Source organism: Physeter macrocephalus, chromosome 1, assembly GCF_002837175.3.
Source record: "Physeter macrocephalus isolate SW-GA chromosome 1, ASM283717v5, whole genome shotgun sequence".
NCBI lineage: Eukaryota > Metazoa > Chordata > Mammalia > Artiodactyla > Physeteridae > Physeter > Physeter macrocephalus.
This window is the reverse complement of record NC_041214.2, coordinates 37627846-37646560: the sequence shown is the minus strand read 5'-3', so window position 1 is coordinate 37646560 and position 18715 is coordinate 37627846. Positions and strand designations below refer to the sequence as shown.

The 18715-nt window shown below is 36.6% G+C and overlaps 1 protein-coding gene across 1 annotated transcript in view; it reads left to right on the top strand.

Annotated features, from left to right (window-relative positions):
• The window catches only part of COL6A6 (collagen type VI alpha 6 chain), a 111925-nt gene that overhangs the window by 36803 nt on the left and 56407 nt on the right, over window positions 1-18715 (top strand). Inside the window, exons 18-22 of the mRNA XM_007115463.3 lie at window positions 3756-3821; window positions 5398-5451; window positions 14060-14095; window positions 15726-15788; window positions 17811-17873. Of these exons, the coding sequence (XP_007115525.2) occupies window positions 3756-3821; window positions 5398-5451; window positions 14060-14095; window positions 15726-15788; window positions 17811-17873 (282 nt within the window). The remainder of the gene's footprint in view (window positions 1-3755; window positions 3822-5397; window positions 5452-14059; window positions 14096-15725; window positions 15789-17810; window positions 17874-18715) is intronic.

The window sequence follows — 18715 nt, the reverse complement described above, 5'->3', positions numbered from 1 at the left end:
TATCCACAAATAAGGATAATTAAGAAATAGTAGTTCAAACACAAAGACATTTCAGTCATTGGTATATGATGGCTAAAAATTCACTTGGAGTAGTGCCATAAAACTGTAATTCACTTTAATCAGAATTCCCCCTAGTTGTCTGGATGATTGTGTAACACCTTTAAAAGAATCTGAATAATGTAAAAGCATTTTTATCTAAAGAGAAGTGTTCTATGACTTTGAGATGGCTGAAAATTCAACCCACTGGATCTTCCCTGTGATGTGTTGTCACTATATACTTACTTCAGATGGTTTTTCAATGCATAATAACTCTTCCCAGACACTTGGGAATATACATCTCAAATCAAAGACAAATCTGTGCTTTTTTCTGTGTGTTTTTTGGTGGATTACCATTGCAGAAAAAAATTGGGGACAACAAGGCTGATAGAATAAATAGAACATGCTCAAACGGCACAAATTCCTGAAAATCTGTGCTTTTTCAGAGAGAAGTTATGATCACGTAAAAGCTAGTTTGTTTGTTTGAAATTTTGACCTAAATTTTTTAATTTATTTTTTTAATGTATTTTATTGAATTATAGTTGATTTATAATGTTGTATTACTTTCTACTGTACAGAAAAGTGATTTTTAGGTATATATTATTTTATATATATATACACATATATATATATACACACACACACATACATTCTTTTCATATTCTCTTCCATTATGGTTTGTCACAGGATATTGAATATAGTTCCCTGTGCTATACAGTAGAACCCTGTTGTTTATCCATTCTGCATATAATAGTTTGCATCTGCTAATCCCAGACTCCCACTCCATCCCTCCCCCAGCACCACCAGCCCACACCCCCCACCACTTGGCAAGCACAAATCTGTTCTCTATGTCTGTGAGTCTGTTTCTGTTTCATAGATAAGTTCATTTGTATCATAGTTTAGATTCCATATATAAGTGGTATCATATGATATTTGTCTTTTTCTTTCTGACTTACTTTACTTAGTATGATAACCTCTAGGTCTATCCATGTTGCTGCAAATGACATTATTTCATTCTCTTTTATGACTGAGTGGTTATTCCATTGTGTATATATATACTACATCTTCTTTATCCATTCATCTGTGGATAGACATTTAGGCTACTTCCACGTCTTTGTTATTACAAAGAGTGCCACAATGAACATTGGGGTGCATGTATCTTTTTGAATTATGCCTGTTTTATGCCCAGGAGTGGGATTTCAGGATCATATGGCAACTGTATTTTTAGTTTCTGTGGAGCCTCCACACTGTTCTCCATAGTGGCTGCACCAGTTTACATTCCCACCAACAGTGTAGGAGGGTTCCCTTTTCTCCACACCCTCTCCAGCATTTGTTATTTGTAGACTTTTTAATGATGGTCATTCTGACCAGTGTGAGGTGGTACCTCATTGTATTTTTGATTTGCATTTCTCTAATAATTAGCAATGTTGAACATCTTTTCATGTGCCTGTTGGCCATCTGTATGTCTTCTTTGGAGAAATGTCTATTTAGGTCTTCTGCCCATTTCCTGATTGGGTTGTTTGTTTTTTTGTTATTGAGTTGTATGAGCTGTTGGTATATTTTGGAAATTAAACCCTTGTCAGTTGCATCATTTGCAAATATTTTCTCCCAGTCCGTAGGTTTTCTTCTCATTTTGTCAATAGTTTCCTTTGCTGTGCAAAAGCTTATAAGTTTGATTAGGTCCCATTTGTTTATTTTTGCTTTTATTTCTATCGCCTTGGGAGCTGACCTAAGAAAGCATTGGTATGGTTAAATCTCATGTAATTTTTGGGAAAAACTGAGCTAGCTCATTTGTCTGAGCTACAGAGCTTAGAAAGTTCATAATTCTAAAGCATGTTTTTATTAGAAGCCCGTGTTTAATCATAAATTTGTATTAGATGATGCTCTTTTGTCCAATTTCATAAAATTAGCCAGATCATATTCAGACTGACCACACAGCTGGTCCATATAGAAAGTGAAACATTCTGCTCTGTACAATGTGCTGCTATATGATTTTTTATGTCATCTCTTCAATTAAATAGTGCAGGGTTGGACTATAGTAAGAAGTGTATACACCCAGGGAAAGAAAATTTTGGACTTTACCTTCCTTCTTCTTCCTCACTTTTCTCATGAAAATACAATTCTCTAATATTGTAATTTAGGTATACCTACCTGGAAAACTTAACAAATATTTAAACTTAAGAGTAAAACAGAAGACATAAGAAAATAATCTTTGGCTTTGGTATGTGGGGGAGAGAAATAATTATTCATGTAAGTTTTAGTGCTATCAGTTATAAAGTAAATTCTAAGCCCATCTTTTTCACTCTGTTAGCCTATAAGCTCTGTGAGTGTAGAAACTGCTTGTTTAAAAAGCTTCTGAAGTATCTGGAACAATGCTGTGTCCCTGTTGGTGATCTCAATTTACTTATTGATTGATGAAGGTCATCTAGTCTGCTATCAGCCAAAGAGCCAGGCAGCTGGCTCTCAGCAGGACTGGATAATTGCCATTCTCTCTCCATTTACTAGAGCTTTGATGAGTTGACTGGCTCAACTGATCGTCCGTCCAGGCATCATGGCTGCTCTGTTTGTGGTCCTAACTACACAAGATAGAAAGCTTTCAGTTTGGCCTGCCAAGGATAACATCCCATAACGTGTGCCTGTTTTCAATGAGTTCCTGCTGGAACATTTGTATAAATATTGAGAAAAACTCAAGATTACAGGATTTTCTGAAAACCAGAAAAATAAGAATGAGGAAATGGGATTAGAAGGCGGCCAAGGACCCAGGAGAAGAAAGAGAGAGCGGGCGGCAGGTACAGTCCTCAGCGCTGTTCAGGGTCCTCTTGTTCTTGTGGTGGAACCCATTACAGACCTTTGCCTTCAATATTACTCAGCCACAAAAAAGAATAAAATAATGCCATTTGCAGCAACATGGATGGACCTAGAGATTATCATACTAAGTGGAGTAAGTCAGACAGAGAAGACAAATATCATATGATATCACCTATATGTGGAATCTTAAAAAAAAATGATACAAATGAATTTAGTTACATTTAACCCACAGACATAGAAAACAAACTTATGGCTACCAAAGGAGAAAGGTGGGGGACGGACAAATTAAGAGTTTGGGATTAACATATACACACTACTATATATAAAATAGATAACCAACAAAGACCTACTCTATAGCACAGAGAACTCTACTCAATATTTTGTAATAATCTATAAGGGAAAATAATCTTAAAAAGAATAGATATATATCTATATATAACTGAATCACTTTGCTGTACACCTGAAACTAACACACCAGTGTAAATCAACTATACTTCAATAAAAACAAAACAAAACAAAAAAATCTTTGCCTTCTCCCAAGCGCTGGGGAGAGTAAAATCTACCAACCCTCGAGTACAAACTTGCCGAGGTCTCAAGAAAGAAGACCAGAAGTTAAGAGAAAGGTAGCAGTAGCGAGAAGGAAATACCTAAACAAAAGTCATGTCACCCTTGTTTCCCTGGGCTCTGCCTTCCATCATGAGCTCTCACTTCAACCCCACACACTCATCTTAGGTCTTCTCTCTCCTCTGATAATGCAAAGCATGGGAGGAAAAGAAAACATTTGTAAACCATTTATAATTTAGCCTATTTCTGCTTTCAAATGGGTTGACCTTCTCGTCACACACAAATTACATTTTTAAGGAAAAAATTTCAAAGCCTATCAATTTTGCTCTTTATTTTCTATTTTTTAGGGAGTTCCTGGATTTGACAATAGCATAGAAGGACCCAAGGGCTTGAAAGGGGAATATGGAAGACAGGTAACTGTTTGGGCTTTTGGAAGTAAATATATAATGATGTGACAACTGTGGGGCTCGGAGTTTTACTGGTAGAATATGAAAGGCATATAAAGAATTTGGAATCAGAGTGAATATACTTGATACAGAAAAACTATTTTTAGGAGCAGAATGATCTTTTATTCCTCCTTATCTACTACCCTGGGATTTAAGACACATTCTCTTCTTCTGAATTTAGGGTGACTTTCTTCACCAAGCCATACCCCTGAGGTCTCAATTTATGAATGCAAACATCTAAATTCTAACTTAAAATGTAAGGTAGCTGATAGAAAGCACTAGCAAAAAAGTTGTTGGCCTTCCCAGGATCCAGAGGACACATAGCCTAAAAAGATGTCACGTTATACATAGTACATGATAAAAAAAGAACAAGATCAGGACTTCCCTGGTGACACAGTGGATAAGAATCCGCCTGCCAATGCAGAGGACACGAGTTCGATCCCTGGCCTGGGAAGATCCCACATGCCTTGAAGCAACCAAGCCTGTGCGCCACAACTAATGAGCCTGCACTCTAGACCCCATGAGCCACAAGTACTGAAGCCTGCAAGCCACAATTACTGAAGCCCATGTGCCTAGAGCCCATGCTCCACAACAAGAGAAGCCACCACAAGGAGAAGCCTGTGCACCGCAACGAAGAGTACCTCCCCTTGCCACAACTAGAGAAAGAGCACGCGCAGCAACAAAGACCCAACACAGCCAAAAATAAATAAAATTAAATCTTTTTAAAAAAAAGAACAAGAACAAGATTTGGTGGATCTATTAATCTCATGAAATATGAGATTTTTCAGAATTTAAAAAAATAATTATCTGGAAAATGTGTGTCTCTGGATCTTCTTGGTAAGGAAGTTCTTTGATGACTCCACCTGTGGGAGAGGTCTGATTATGATAGAAAGATCTTTGCTTTGGGAAAAGGCCTAGGCCATATTTCATGCTCTGTTCCTTAACAGCTCTGTGACCTCAAGGTACTCTCTGTAAACCTCAATTTTCTCATCTTCAAAATAGGACAAATAGCCTACTTTTGAAGGGGATGGTGGGAATTCGATGAGAGACACTGCCACATCATAAACCTTCAGTAAATGTTACCTGCCATTTTTATTAAGTGATAAATGTAAGTCTTGTTATAGACTCATAATCATTCTCCCCTTTTCTACCTTGGGAAGACTTGTGCGTATTGTGAGATTTTACTCACATTAGGGTGTTAATCTACACAGGTTAGCCAGACAGAGCAAGGAGTCCAAAGGTAGAAATCCAAACGAGTTGTAGCCATCCCTGACACATGGATGGCAACACAGTGGGAACAGTTTGATTTAAATACTCTAACTTATAGCCCAAACACAAGTTAGACAGTGGTGATGAACAGATGAAGTCATATCCACAGAGAGATATGATTTGTGACCAGTGGATTAAGGCCACATCCCATAGGGAGGATAACTTTAATTGGTGTGTCCCCATCCACCCTCCCAGGAGCACAACAAGCCAATGTTGGAGCTCACATGTCAATGTTGTGTCATTATTGTCATACATCTGTCTGTTCCTTTGACAGGGAAGAAGAGGCTGGCCAGGCCCCCCTGGAACCCCAGGCTCCAGAAGAAAGACAGTAAGAACCCCCATAGACAAGTCAGCCCACTGAAGAGGAGTCTGTATTGGGATGAAATGGCTGATGGTGGGAGTGGGCAGGATGGTTCCGCTGGTACTCACTACCTTAGGGAAACTGACTTGGGACAGAGCTGGCAAAGGACTCTGGAAGGGCCCTGAAGCTGAGGCAGGAAGGTGCTGGCTGAAGGGGAAGTTACCAATCAGAGGAAAGAGCTGGGCAAAGAGAACACAAGAGCAGCCAACTAGGAGAAGAGCGGTCAAAGTTTTAATTTATTTAATTTATTTTCTAATGTATTTTATTGAATTATAGTTGATTTATAATGTTGTATTACTTTCTGCTGTACAGAAAAGTGATTTTTAGGTATATATTATTTTATATATATATACACACATATATATATATATATACACACACACACACACATACATTCTTTTTCATATTCTCTTCCATTATGGTTTGTCACAGGATATTGAATATAGTTCCCTGTGCTATACAGTAGAACCCTGTTGTTTATCCATTCTGCATATAATAGTTTGCATCTGCTAATCCCAGACTCCCACTCCATCCCTCCCCCAGCACCACCAGCCCACACCCCCCACCACTTGGCAAGCACAAATCTGTTCTCTATGTCTGTGAGTCTGTTTCTGTTTCATAGATAAGTTCATTTGTATCATAGTTTAGATTCCATATATAAGTGGTATCATATGATATTTGTCTTTTTCTTTCTGACTTACTTTACTTAGTATGATAACCTCTAGGTCTATCCATGTTGCTGCAAATGACATTATTTCATTCTCTTTTATGACTGAGTGGTTATTCCATTGTGTATATATATACTACATCTTCTTTATCCATTCATCTGTGGATAGACATTTAGGCTACTTCCACGTCTTTGTTATTACAAAGAGTGCCACAATGAACATTGGGGTGCATGTATCTTTTTGAATTATGCCTGTTTTATGCCCAGGAGTGGGATTTCAGGATCATATGGCAACTGTATTTTTAGTTTCTGTGGAGCCTCCACACTGTTCTCCATAGTGGCTGCACCAGTTTACATTCCCACCAACAGTGTAGGAGGGTTCCCTTTTCTCCACACCCTCTCCAGCATTTGTTATTTGTAGACTTTTTAATGATGGTCATTCTGACCAGTGTGAGGTGGTACCTCATTGTATTTTTGATTTGCATTTCTCTAATAATTAGCAATGTTGAACATCTTTTCATGTGCCTGTTGGCCATCTGTATGTCTTCTTTGGAGAAATGTCTATTTAGGTCTTCTGCCCATTTCCTGATTGGGTTAAAGCTGAGGCTTAAAGTCCAAGACTCCACTCCTCTGCCCAGTTTTATGACTGCTTAGAACAGTCAGTCCTGGTGTGAGTCCTCTGTTCTTACTTCCATTTTCTCTGCCTCACAAAGAAGAGGAGTGTGTTCCAAGATATAAAAATATTTTCTTGGATGGACTACAATGTATGGTTCTGTGAGCTCCTGCTCAGAAAATAGAATGCATAATAAGTGCAATATATTAAACTGGTTTTTATTTGTGCTAAATTTTAAAATATATATATTTTACTGAGATATAATTGATAGGTAATATTGTATTAGTTTCAGATGTACAACATAATGATTCCATATATGTATATATTACAAGATGACCACCATTCAGCTAGTAAGTCTAGTTAACATCCATCACCACACATAGTTATGATTTTTTTTTCTTGTGATGAAAACCTTTTAAGATCTACTCTCTTAGCAACTTTTAAATATACAATATAGTATTATTAACCATAGTTGCCATGCTGTATATTCCATCCCATGACATTTATTTTATAACTGGAAGTTTATACCTTTTTACCCCCTCCACCCTTTTCACCCCCACCCCCATTACTCACCTCTGACAACCACTAATCTAGTCTCTATGAATTTGGTTTTTTGGGTTTTGTAAGATTCCACATATAAGTGAGCTCACAGGGTATTTGTCTTTCTCTGACTTATTTCACTTAGCATAATGGCTTCAAGGTCCATCTATGTTGTCACAAATGGCAAGATTTCCATCTTGTTAATGGCTGAATAATGTTCCATTGTGTGTGTGTGTGTGTGTGTGTGTGTATCACGTTTTCTTTATTCATTCATACATCAGTGGAGACCTAGGTTGCTTCCATGTTTTGGCTATTGTAAATAATGCTGCAATGAACATGGGGGTATATCTTTTTGAGTTAGTGTTTTTGTTTCTTTGGATAAATACCCAGAAATGAAATTTCTGGATGATATGGTAGTTCTATGTTTAAATTTTTTAAGGAACCTCCACTGCTAAAAAGATTATATGTAATGTATGCCTATAAAAATATATCTGAAAGCAAAATTAAGTCACTTGCTTATGAAACCTTTTGGGGTATTTTTCATTTGTTGTTATTTTTTTCACTAAGTACTTTTTTAAAAAGATTCTGTGCTTGACTTCTTGGAAAAGTACTGACATTATAAAAGAAAATCTTTATCCATTAAGAAGAGATAACTTTAATAAAATATACTTAAATGCCTGCACTGGGTTCTAAATTAGACCTGTCTCTTCTCATTGTGCAACATTTTCTTTCCATTCTTTATTTAGTTATCCAGCCTTTTCCAACTTCCTCCACCCCTCCCAAAATATAAATATATATATATAATGTTTTAAAATTGAGCAAAAATAAAGAGTAGTTTAATACATTTCATTTATTATGCATTGTATTTTAAAGTAGAAGTTCATAGAACCAGCTATTATACTCCATCGGGAAAATATTTTTATGTCTTGGAACACACTCTTCTTTGCAAGGCAGAGAAAATGGAAATAAGAACAGGGATTATGTTTAAAACGTGTAGAATTTAATTGTTGGGAAAGCCCTTTTTAATGCATCTAAAGATTTAAAAAATACATTTGCTATTTATTTTACTTTCTGAAAGGGTGTAGCCAGTTTACATACCCCAGGAAAATATTTTGAACTTAAAGAATATCATCCAAAAAATCCTGGCATGGGAGATGTACTTTTCTTGTTTCATAGAGGCTATAATCTCTCTACAGGCTAAGGCAGTATCACCATGTATTATTTAAATCACACAATTCCTAAGAAATATGGCCCCTTCTTGGGTTATAGATTCAACAGTGTCATTGAATAAAAGTAGAATTCCAGCTAAAGATGGCACAGTCAAGGGGTTATTTAATACTACTCCCCTTCTGTGCAACTCACCAAAAACAACAAAAGAAATTTAAAATAAATTAACAAAGAATGACTGCAGCTTCAAGCCACGCATGGTGACAGTATTGGCCAACTATTTTATTTTATTTTATTTTTTAGAGGTTTTATTTTACTTTATTTTATTGAAATATAGTTGACTTACAATGTTGTGTTAATTTCTGCTGTACAGCAAAGTGATTCAGTTATACATATATACACATTCTTTTTCATATTCTTTTCCATTTTGGTTTATTACAGGATATTGAATATAGTTCCTTGTGCTATACATTAGCACCTTGTTGTTTACCCATTCTATATATAATAGTTTGCATCTGCTAACCCCAAACTCCTAATCCATTCCTTCCTCACCCACCCTCCCACTTAGCAATCACAAGTCTATTCTATATGTCTGAGTCTGTTTCTGTTTCAGAGATAAGTTTATTTATGTCCTATTTTAGATTCCACATATAAGTGATACCCTATGGTATTTTTCTCTTTCTGATTTACTTTACTTAATATGATAATCTCTAGGTCCATCTATGTAGCTGCAAATGGCATTACTTCATTCTTTTTTATGGCTGAGTAATATTCCATGGTACACATATACCACATCTTCTTTATCCATTCATCTGTCAATGGATGTTTAGGTTGCTTCCATGTCTTGGTTATTATGAATGGTGCAGCTATGAACATAGCGGTGCATGTGTCTTTTCTTTTGTCTGGATATATGCCCAGGAGTGGGATTGCTGGATCATATATGGCAACTCTATTTCTAATTTTCTGAGGAACCTCCATACTGTTCTCCATAGTGGCTGCACAACTTACATTCCCACAAACAGTGTAGGAGGGTTCCCTTTTCTCCACACCCTCTTTAGAATTTGTTATTTGTAGACTTTTTAATGATGGCCATTCTGACCTGTGTGAGGTGATATACATCATTGTAGTTTTGATTTGACTTTCTCTAATGATTAGTGTTGTTGAGCATGTTTTCATGTTAGGCCAACTGTTTTAAAATCTGGATCCTAATAAGGCAGGCTTTGGAAGCTGACGCATACCAACTCAAACCTGAATCAGGGATCAGATGTATCTAAAAGTAGCTGCTCTAGTCCTGAAAAAGCTGATGAACAAAATCCAGGGGTACTGTAGATTTTGAGAAGATATGGGAATATACTGATACAAATACAGTTTAGCAGAGGAGGCAGAAATAATGAGAAACTGAAGACACTATTCCATTTTTAAAATTACAACTTAGTAGCCTAGGTCAGGGAGGTTGCAAAGACAGAAGAAACAATGACAGTTACAACTCAAAGAAACTATGACTTAAGGGACTTTGTGTGAATTCATGTCTCTTAAAGGCCAAAATTTGAAGGAAGAGGTAGCCATAAGTAAAAGAAGTAATTCACAATGACAAAGTGTTTGAAACAACATACCTGTACCAAGTTTACTGTCACAAGTCCGGCTACACCCCATACAGTTATTCAGTAAACGGTTAGCCCTATTCAAAAGTGATTAATAATCAGAAATATCAATAGGCTTTATTATGAATTAATTGGATGATTATTAATCAGGACCTATGCATAGAAATTGCAAGAGAAGAGGAGGAAAACTACATGAGCAAAGGACAGATAAACCCTCACTAGAAGAGGAAGTATTCAAGGATAAAGAAGAATAACTCTGGCAAATAGTTCTCCAAAAAAATTAAGACAAATGATTGCTCTAAGAGTCTAAAGATCTGACAAGACAATAGAAAGTGAAGAAAGCAAACTGGTAGTGCTTGGGGAGCAATGGAAAAGGAAATACATGTAGAACTATGATATATTAGAAGCAACAAAAAATTAGAAAAAGGATGACTGAAAATATATCCAGGCATATGGTAATCAGGAAGCCACAAAAGCAGTGCTAGGGATGGAATATTGACAATGGAGAGCCAATAAATGTACAATTTGTGTTATTAAACACACCAAATGTAATGTAAAAAATTTCAAAAATGTAATAAAAGATAACTTCTTGAAACAAAGACTCAAATATGCAGAAAGAAAAGGCATACTCTGACTCAGAAAAAAACACTGATACAAAAATATCAACACTGAGCCACATTGCAGTGAAATTCCCAAACTTATTATGGAAAAGAAGAATTAAGAATTTCCAAGCAGTAAAGATAGAAAACTCAGTCTGTCTTCAGCCTTCTCAAAATTCAGGGCCAATAGGGAGCAGTACAATGGCTACAGAGTTCTGATGGAAATAAAGTGGTCCAAGATCTTTACACCTACCTAAGATGTCCTTTAAGCATATAAAGTAATCAATATGATCAAGCCTTCAAAAACTCAAGCAATATAACCCCCATGATCCTTTGTGTAGAAATAAGACTAAACCATAGAAATAATAATTACAGGAAAAAATGTAAATGTTATACATTTGACCATCTAAAAACCATATGCAAATAGAAAAGTGGGAAAAGGTATGGGGAAAGTTCCAAAATACTATGTCCTCATCTTTCATTGCAGGGAGTCAATGTCTAAACATCATCATAAGCTAAAATATGTATCACAAACATACCCTAACCTCCTAATTTTTAAATTTTTTAAAATAATCATTCTTTCCTCTTTCAGAATTATATATCTCTTACTGTCAAGAAATATTACCACCTCACATTTTCAGTTCTTTGTTTTGTTTTTTCTTTTATTAAATACAAGTGAAAGATACAGAGAACAAACGTTTATTGATAGTGTTTCAAACACTGTGACAGTGAACCAGAGAAAGATTTTGGATGTAAAAACAAGTTCCATATCCCTTACTTTGCCTGAATATAAGGTTGCATTCAGTTTCTCCTACCACAACTGGATGTATCCACCTAAAGCCCAAGTCTAAGCACATACACTTCCTGCTCCAAGAAGCCCCGTGGTTTCTGTTAAATGGAGTATGAACCCTTCAGCCTACTATTTTCATCCTAGTAACCCTGTTACTCCCCTTTTCTCTCACCTTAGACCCAGACTATCAAATACTCTTCCTAGTTTCCAGCCTCTACTTCATTACTTAGGCTGTAGTCTCTGTTAGAAAGACTTCTTTCATCCTCTACCTGTAAAACTCCTACACATCCTGTGAAACCCATCTCAAAAATCTCTTTCTCTAGGAAGAGTTTCCTGATTTGACCAAGTGGATATGATTGCTTTTTTTGAAACCCATATTTCTTTGTTTTTTAATTTATTTTATTGAAGTATCGTTGATTTACAATGTTATGTTAATTTCTGCTGTACAGAAAAGTGATTCAGATATATATATATATATACATATATATATATATATATACATATACATATGGTCTTTTTCCTTATGGTTTATAACAGGATATTGAATATAGTTCCCCATGCTATACAGTAGGACCTTGTTGTCTACCAATTCGATATATAATAGTTTGTGTCTGCTAATCCCAAACTTCCAATCCATCCTTCCCCCACCTGCCCTCCCTCTTGGCAACCACAAGTCTGTTCTCTATGTCTGTGAGTCTGCTTGTTTCATAGATATGTTCATTTGCCTCCAATTTTAGATTCCACATGTGATATCATATGGTATTTGTCTTTCTCTTTCTGACTTACTTTACTTAATATGATAATATCTAGGTCCATCCATGTTGCTGAAAATGGCATTATTTCATTCTTTTTTATGGCTGAGTAATATTCCATTGTATATATGTGCCACAGCTTCTTTATCCATTCATCTGTTGATAGACATTTAGGTTGCTTCCATATCTTGGCTATTATGCACAGTACTGCTATGAACTTAGGGGTGCATGTATCTTTTTGAAGTATAGTTTTGTCTGGATATATGCCCAGGAGTGGGATTGCTGGATCATATGACAACTCTATTTTTAGTTTTTTGAGAAACCTCTCCATAGTGGCTGCACCAATTTACATTCCCACCAACAGTGTAGGATGGTAACCTTTTCTCCACACCCTCTCCAACATTTGTTATTTGTAGATTTTTTTAATGATGGCCTTTCTGACCAGTGTTAGGTGGTACCTCATTGTAATTTTGATTTGCATTCTCTAATAATTAGCAATGTTGAGCATCTTTTCATGTGCCTGTTGGCCATCTGGTTGCCTTCTTTGGAGAAATGTCTATTTAGATCTTCTGCCCATTTTTCGATTGGGAGAAACCCATAATTCTGTCTTCCCCTTTCTTATGCTGTTTGACATATTCTGCCACGTAAATATTTGTAATATTTATCTCCTCCCCACTAACCCAGAGAGTGAGGGTCCTCTGAGGTCAAGAACTGTGTGTCATATTTATGCTCCTATGGTTCCCGTCCTATATGCTTTGTGGATAGTAGATCTTGGGTATATATTTCTCTGAATGAAACTGCAGTGAATTGAACTGGAAAAGATAAACCCTTGTGTTAAAAGAGTAGAGAGAGCTGCTCTTCATCCCTCTGATAGGGAGGTTTAGACTTTCATCTCAAGATAACTCTTCAGGTTTTAAAGAAATAGATCTCCAACCATTTCCCCAGACACATAGTCTATTTCTGAAATAACAATAGATTTTGACTGAAATATGATTAGAAGAATTTAAAGTCCACAATACTGACCTCACATAGAAATTTGACCTGAATATCTCAAATTTCCATCAAGAAAATGTTGTCTGATATTTATTGAATTTTGTAAATCCTGGATGTTATAACCTTACTGAGAGATCCTAAGTTAGACAATAAAATATCTTTGTCTCTTGATTCCCAGATTTATGAAGTATTGATCTAGAATATACTCAGACCTTAACCTTATATATAAGAGTAGTAGGAAAAATCCATTTGGTCTAACCATTTTTTTGATTGCATATTTTATTAACATATTGAATTGAGTAACTCTTGAATACTTAAGATGATTCTTTCATTTTTGACAGGTAAGCATATTTGGCTTCTTGAAGGGGAGGGGGATAAAATTAGTTTGGCTATCGTTAGCTTCTGAAATTAATCTATAATAAAGTTCATAAAGCTAATTCTCTCAGTGTTTCCTCTGGCTTCCTGACTTTTGGCCACTTCTACTTCTGCTTTCTGGCTTACTTGGTAGTACTTTGGAAAAATGAAAAGAAATACAATTCAAATCAGCCAATTTTGGTGCTTGTGACCATTTCTAGTAGTAGTTTAGTGGAGGATAAATTATTGCCCACAGTCTATTCTCACAAGTATTTACAGATTTACATTATCTATAGTTTTAATTACCTATTGCCCGAGGATAGAAATTCAGAGTTGGCAACATTTTGCTTTCATGGTGAAGTGGATAATTTAAAGCAATATGTGGGAATTTTTCTTTTAATGTCAGTGCCTTAAGGTATCCATTACTAATTTAAATTAAACATAAAAAAGCATTTTTTTCATAGTTAAAGATATCTACCTTTTTTTTTTCCTATTGTAGGCAGTTCATGGCCAGAGGGGACATACAGGCCCACAGGTACAGTATTTTTTTTTTCTTAACTGCAAATGATAAATATTCTGTGTCCAGTCAAGGAGCCTGAATAAAGACTCTGGAAAGTCTCTTCCAAGCCTAAATTTCTTTTGCTTTTTGATAATAATGATTGTGGAATCAAATTTTGGAAAACTTTTAGGCTACAATTTAAAGAATTAAAACCTTAAAAGAAAATTAAAATTTGGGCACTTTAATCAAAAACTCTAAAAATTAAAGATAAGAGACAATACTTGGCCCAATTATCATTAAACTTAACTTTGTCTGGATTTCAAGTATTGATACAAACTCTAGTAATTCAGTGGGTGATCTTTCTTTTAGATTTTTGTTCAGTTAACTCTGAAACTTATAAATTGCACAAACCCCTTTTAAACAGAGAGTACAATAAAACCTTAATACAAATTAGATAATCTGAATGTTTTGTTCAAAAGTTGACCATACCAACTGTCATATCATATCCCCTTTGTACATATTGGTGATAAATATATCATGAATAAATAAATAATAAATAAATACATGAAACTGCAATATTTTTGAAAGAGCAGTGTCTAAGAATTTTACAAAATTGAGGAACCACACATCTTCAGATTGAAAATACAATGAGGATAAATAACAAATCCACTCACAATCACATCACTGTAAAACTCCAGAATGTTAAGAAAACATCTTAAACACTACCAGAGAGAAAAAGACACTTTTACCCATGAGAGGAATAACCAATTAGATTGCAGCAGGCTTCTGTTCAACAATAATACATGCCAAAAAACAACAAAGTAATGTTTTGCAGGTGCAGAAGAAAAATAACTGTTAACCTAGAATTCTATACCTAGTTAAACTATGAATGAATGTAAAACAGACATTTTCAGATAGACAAAGACTAAGAATTTACCATCCACGGATGTTACACACACACACACACACACACACACTCGCACACACTTTTTTCAGGGTTAGACTGCAACAAAATGGAGAGCAAATCCAGAAAAATGGCATGAAATGAATAAAATGAGATTGGGAAGAGAAAGTGTTGAGAAATTTCCTCTTTATGATTTCTAGGAAAAGCATCAGTGAGGGACATTTAATCTCATCTAACCACTGAGGTGTAAACTCAGGCCATCCAATAGTCTAAATTAAATTTTTTAATCTTATTTGGAATTCTTATCTGTGGCAGAGTTCAAGGGCAATATGAAGGGAATGCTCAACTTTTGGTCCCTAGATATTCAATCTGTTTGAATATAAATACAGTGTAAGATGCCTTGAGATTTTTTAAGAATATGTGGAGTAAATTGTATGTTTTCAGGACAACACCCAAGTTTTATACAGTATATAGTAAGTATTAAAGGAAAAGAAGGGATGTGTGTGTGTGTGTGTGTGTGCGCACATGCATGTGTATAAAGAGTGAAAGCCAATACACCAACATATTAGCTGTGGTTATCTCAGCTTGACGAGATTATAGAAGATTTTTATTTCCCTTCTTGTATTTACCTTTATTTTTCATATTTTTTGCCAAGATTCTGCACTGCCATTGTGATTGGAAAAATATTTAGAATCTTGCACATAAAGAAGACAAAATTTCTCAGGAAACGATGTTAACAGTTTGATCTCTCTCTCCCCACAGGGGAAAACAGGCATCCCAGGCCCAGATGGACTTGCGGGGTCACTGGGACTTAAGGGTCCTCAGGTACATATCAAGACTAATCAGGCTTTGAAAAAATGGTTCTGAAGAACCTAGAGCCAGGACAGGAATAAAGACACAGACGTAGAGAATGGACTTAAGGACACGGGGAGGGGGAAGGGTAAGCTGGGACGAAGTGAGAGAGAAACATTGACATGTATACACTACCAAATGTAAAATAGATAGCTAGTGGGAAGCAGCCGCATAGCACAGAGAGATCAGCTTGGTGCTTTGTGACCACCTAGAGGCGTGGGATAGGGAGGGTGGGAGGGAGACACAAGAGGGAGGAGATATGGGGATATATGTATATGTATAGCTGATTCACTTTGTTATACAGCAGAAACTAACACACCATTGTAAAGCAATTATACTCCAATAAAGATGTTCCAAAAAAAAGACTAGTCAGGCTTTGAGAACGGAAAGAAGAATCTGAAACCTTGATAGAATACCTCCAACCCCCTTGCAGAAGTACAGATGTTTCAAGTGTTTTCAGGGTAATAAAGTAAGGAAGCAACACAGTCTTGACTTGTACAACATTTGGTCTCCTTTATCTGAGTTTTGTCCCAGTCACGAGGTGGAAAGGGAATGAACACGCTGGGTAGTGGTCCTTGTGCTGGCTAGTCCAGGACAGGGTCCAGGCTGGCTAGTGCATCCTAAGGAGACGAGCCAAGGAAAATACTGAGCCTCAAAACTGGAAATTTTGGTCAGTTTAGCACAGTAAGAGCTCAGTGTTATATATCTGGATGGCTGCGATGTAGAAAAAGTGACTCTAGCCTAGGAAAGAATTTTTCCAAATAGAGCTGAGGTCTTCAGTGGGGTTATCTATAGTCATCTTTCTAGCTCACTTCTCCAAGGAGCTGCCTCGAGCACTTTTTCCTTTGCAAGGAACAAGCCATGCTTGGCTCTTACCCTGATTACATGAGGGGAAAGGAAGCATGTGCCAGAAAGAGCAAAATGTAGCCTAAAATAATCATGATAAGGAAAGGGAAGTCCTCAAAACTGCTGAGATGAAAGAAAGGTCATATATAAGAAAGTTAGAACATTTTTTTCTCCCCAAACTTTTACTTTTGAAATGTTAAGTAAATTTGCTCTTTGGCAAATGCAGGACAAGCAATGGTCCTGCAATTTTTCAAAGTTTTAGTTCACGTAGCTAAAAAAAATTGAAGTAACTATTATATGTTAACAGCCTGCTGCACTGAAGTTGGGCAAAATATCCTTAGACATCAGAGGAGAAACTTAATCCACATTTTACCAAGATTTCAGAGCAGTAAACAGTCTGCCCCTGGGACGTCTTTCTCTTTCTGACTCAATGGCTTTTCTTTGTCTTACTTGCCAGCCGAGGAATGTTCACTTTTCTTACCTTCAAGTGAGAAATATTTGCCACTGGCATCGTGGGGAAGCATTTCAATAGATTGGCTGGCTTTACTTCATACTAAAGAAGTAATACTACATCTCTTCTTTCATTTTATAGACTCTTACTTTTTTCTGACATAATTTAAAAGGAGATGCAAAAACCAAACACAGCATGAAGGTTCCTCTGCATAATATATGAATCCAAAGTTAATAGGCAACATAATATTACAGAAGTAGAATTATCTAAATTTCATCTTACCATGTGCCATATCTTATTTATGACCAGTATTCAGTGTGGTCATTAAATAGAAAATCCACTTAGTTATCCCAGTTTCAGATTTACATAAGTAAGGATTATTTTTTTAACATAAGAAATACATTTATTTTGAGTACAAACATGCTTAGGATAATTAGAAAGCAATACTAGAAATTTCAGCTGTTCAGTATTTCTTCACTTTGACTACAAATGCCCAACCATTTAAGGGCTAGATTGGACCCTGTATCCTTGCAGAGAGGGAGAGCTCGACCGATCAAGACAGAACCAAAACCATGAGTGAAGTTCTCTTTCCAATTTCTGTCCATGTTACTGACTTAGCATTTCCATTTTTAATAGTCAAGTTAATAATCTAGTGTTCTCTTTTAGAAAGAGAATAATGCTTTAATTCTCTGTTGTAGGGCCCAAGAGGAGAGGCTGGTATGAAAGGAGAAAAAGGAGGTCTGGGAAGTAAAGGTCCCCAGGTATGTAATGAGAGACAGTGACTGCATCTGGCTTTGATCTTGGCTTGAATGTGGATGTCCTTATGGTTTCCTCCCTGCAGATGGAGTTATCTACTGCCTGTGAACCAGCAAAGTGTATGAAGTTTGACTTTGGGGATCGATGTGGTGGCCACATCACATTCTGTTCCTTACCTTGCAGAGTGGGTGTCGTTATGTCAGAATCAGACACAGAGGTAGAAGATGGCAGCTCAGCCATTACTATGAGGTTAAGAATTCCTCCTCTATGTAAATCAGGTCATGTGACTTCCTTATCCCCGTCCTCAGGGGCTTCCCTTTGCACCCAGAATACAACCTACTTCTGTGGTTCTCAACTAACCACACATGAGAATCTCCCAGGACGACTGTAAAACACTCTACCACCTGGAACCCTCCCCAGACCAATTAAATCTTAATTCTCTCCAGGTGGTTCTAATATACACACTCAGCATTGGGAATGAACTGTCCAATATCAACACTTCTCTACCTTCAAAGTGCATAATAATCACATAGAAAACTTGTTAAAAATGCAGATTCTGGGGACTTCCCTGGTGGCTCAGTGGTTAAGAATCCGCCTGCCAATGCAGGGGACATGGGTTCGAGCCCTGGTCTGGGAAGATCCCACATGCTGCGGAGCAACTAAGCCCATGTGCCACAACTACTGAGCCTGCGCTCTAGAGCCCACGAGCCACAACAACTGAGCCCACGTGCCACAACTACTGAAGCCCACGCACCTAGGGGCCGTGCTCTGCAACAAGGGAAGACACCACAATGAAAAGCCCACACACCACAACGAAGACCCAACATGACCATAAATAAAAAAAAAG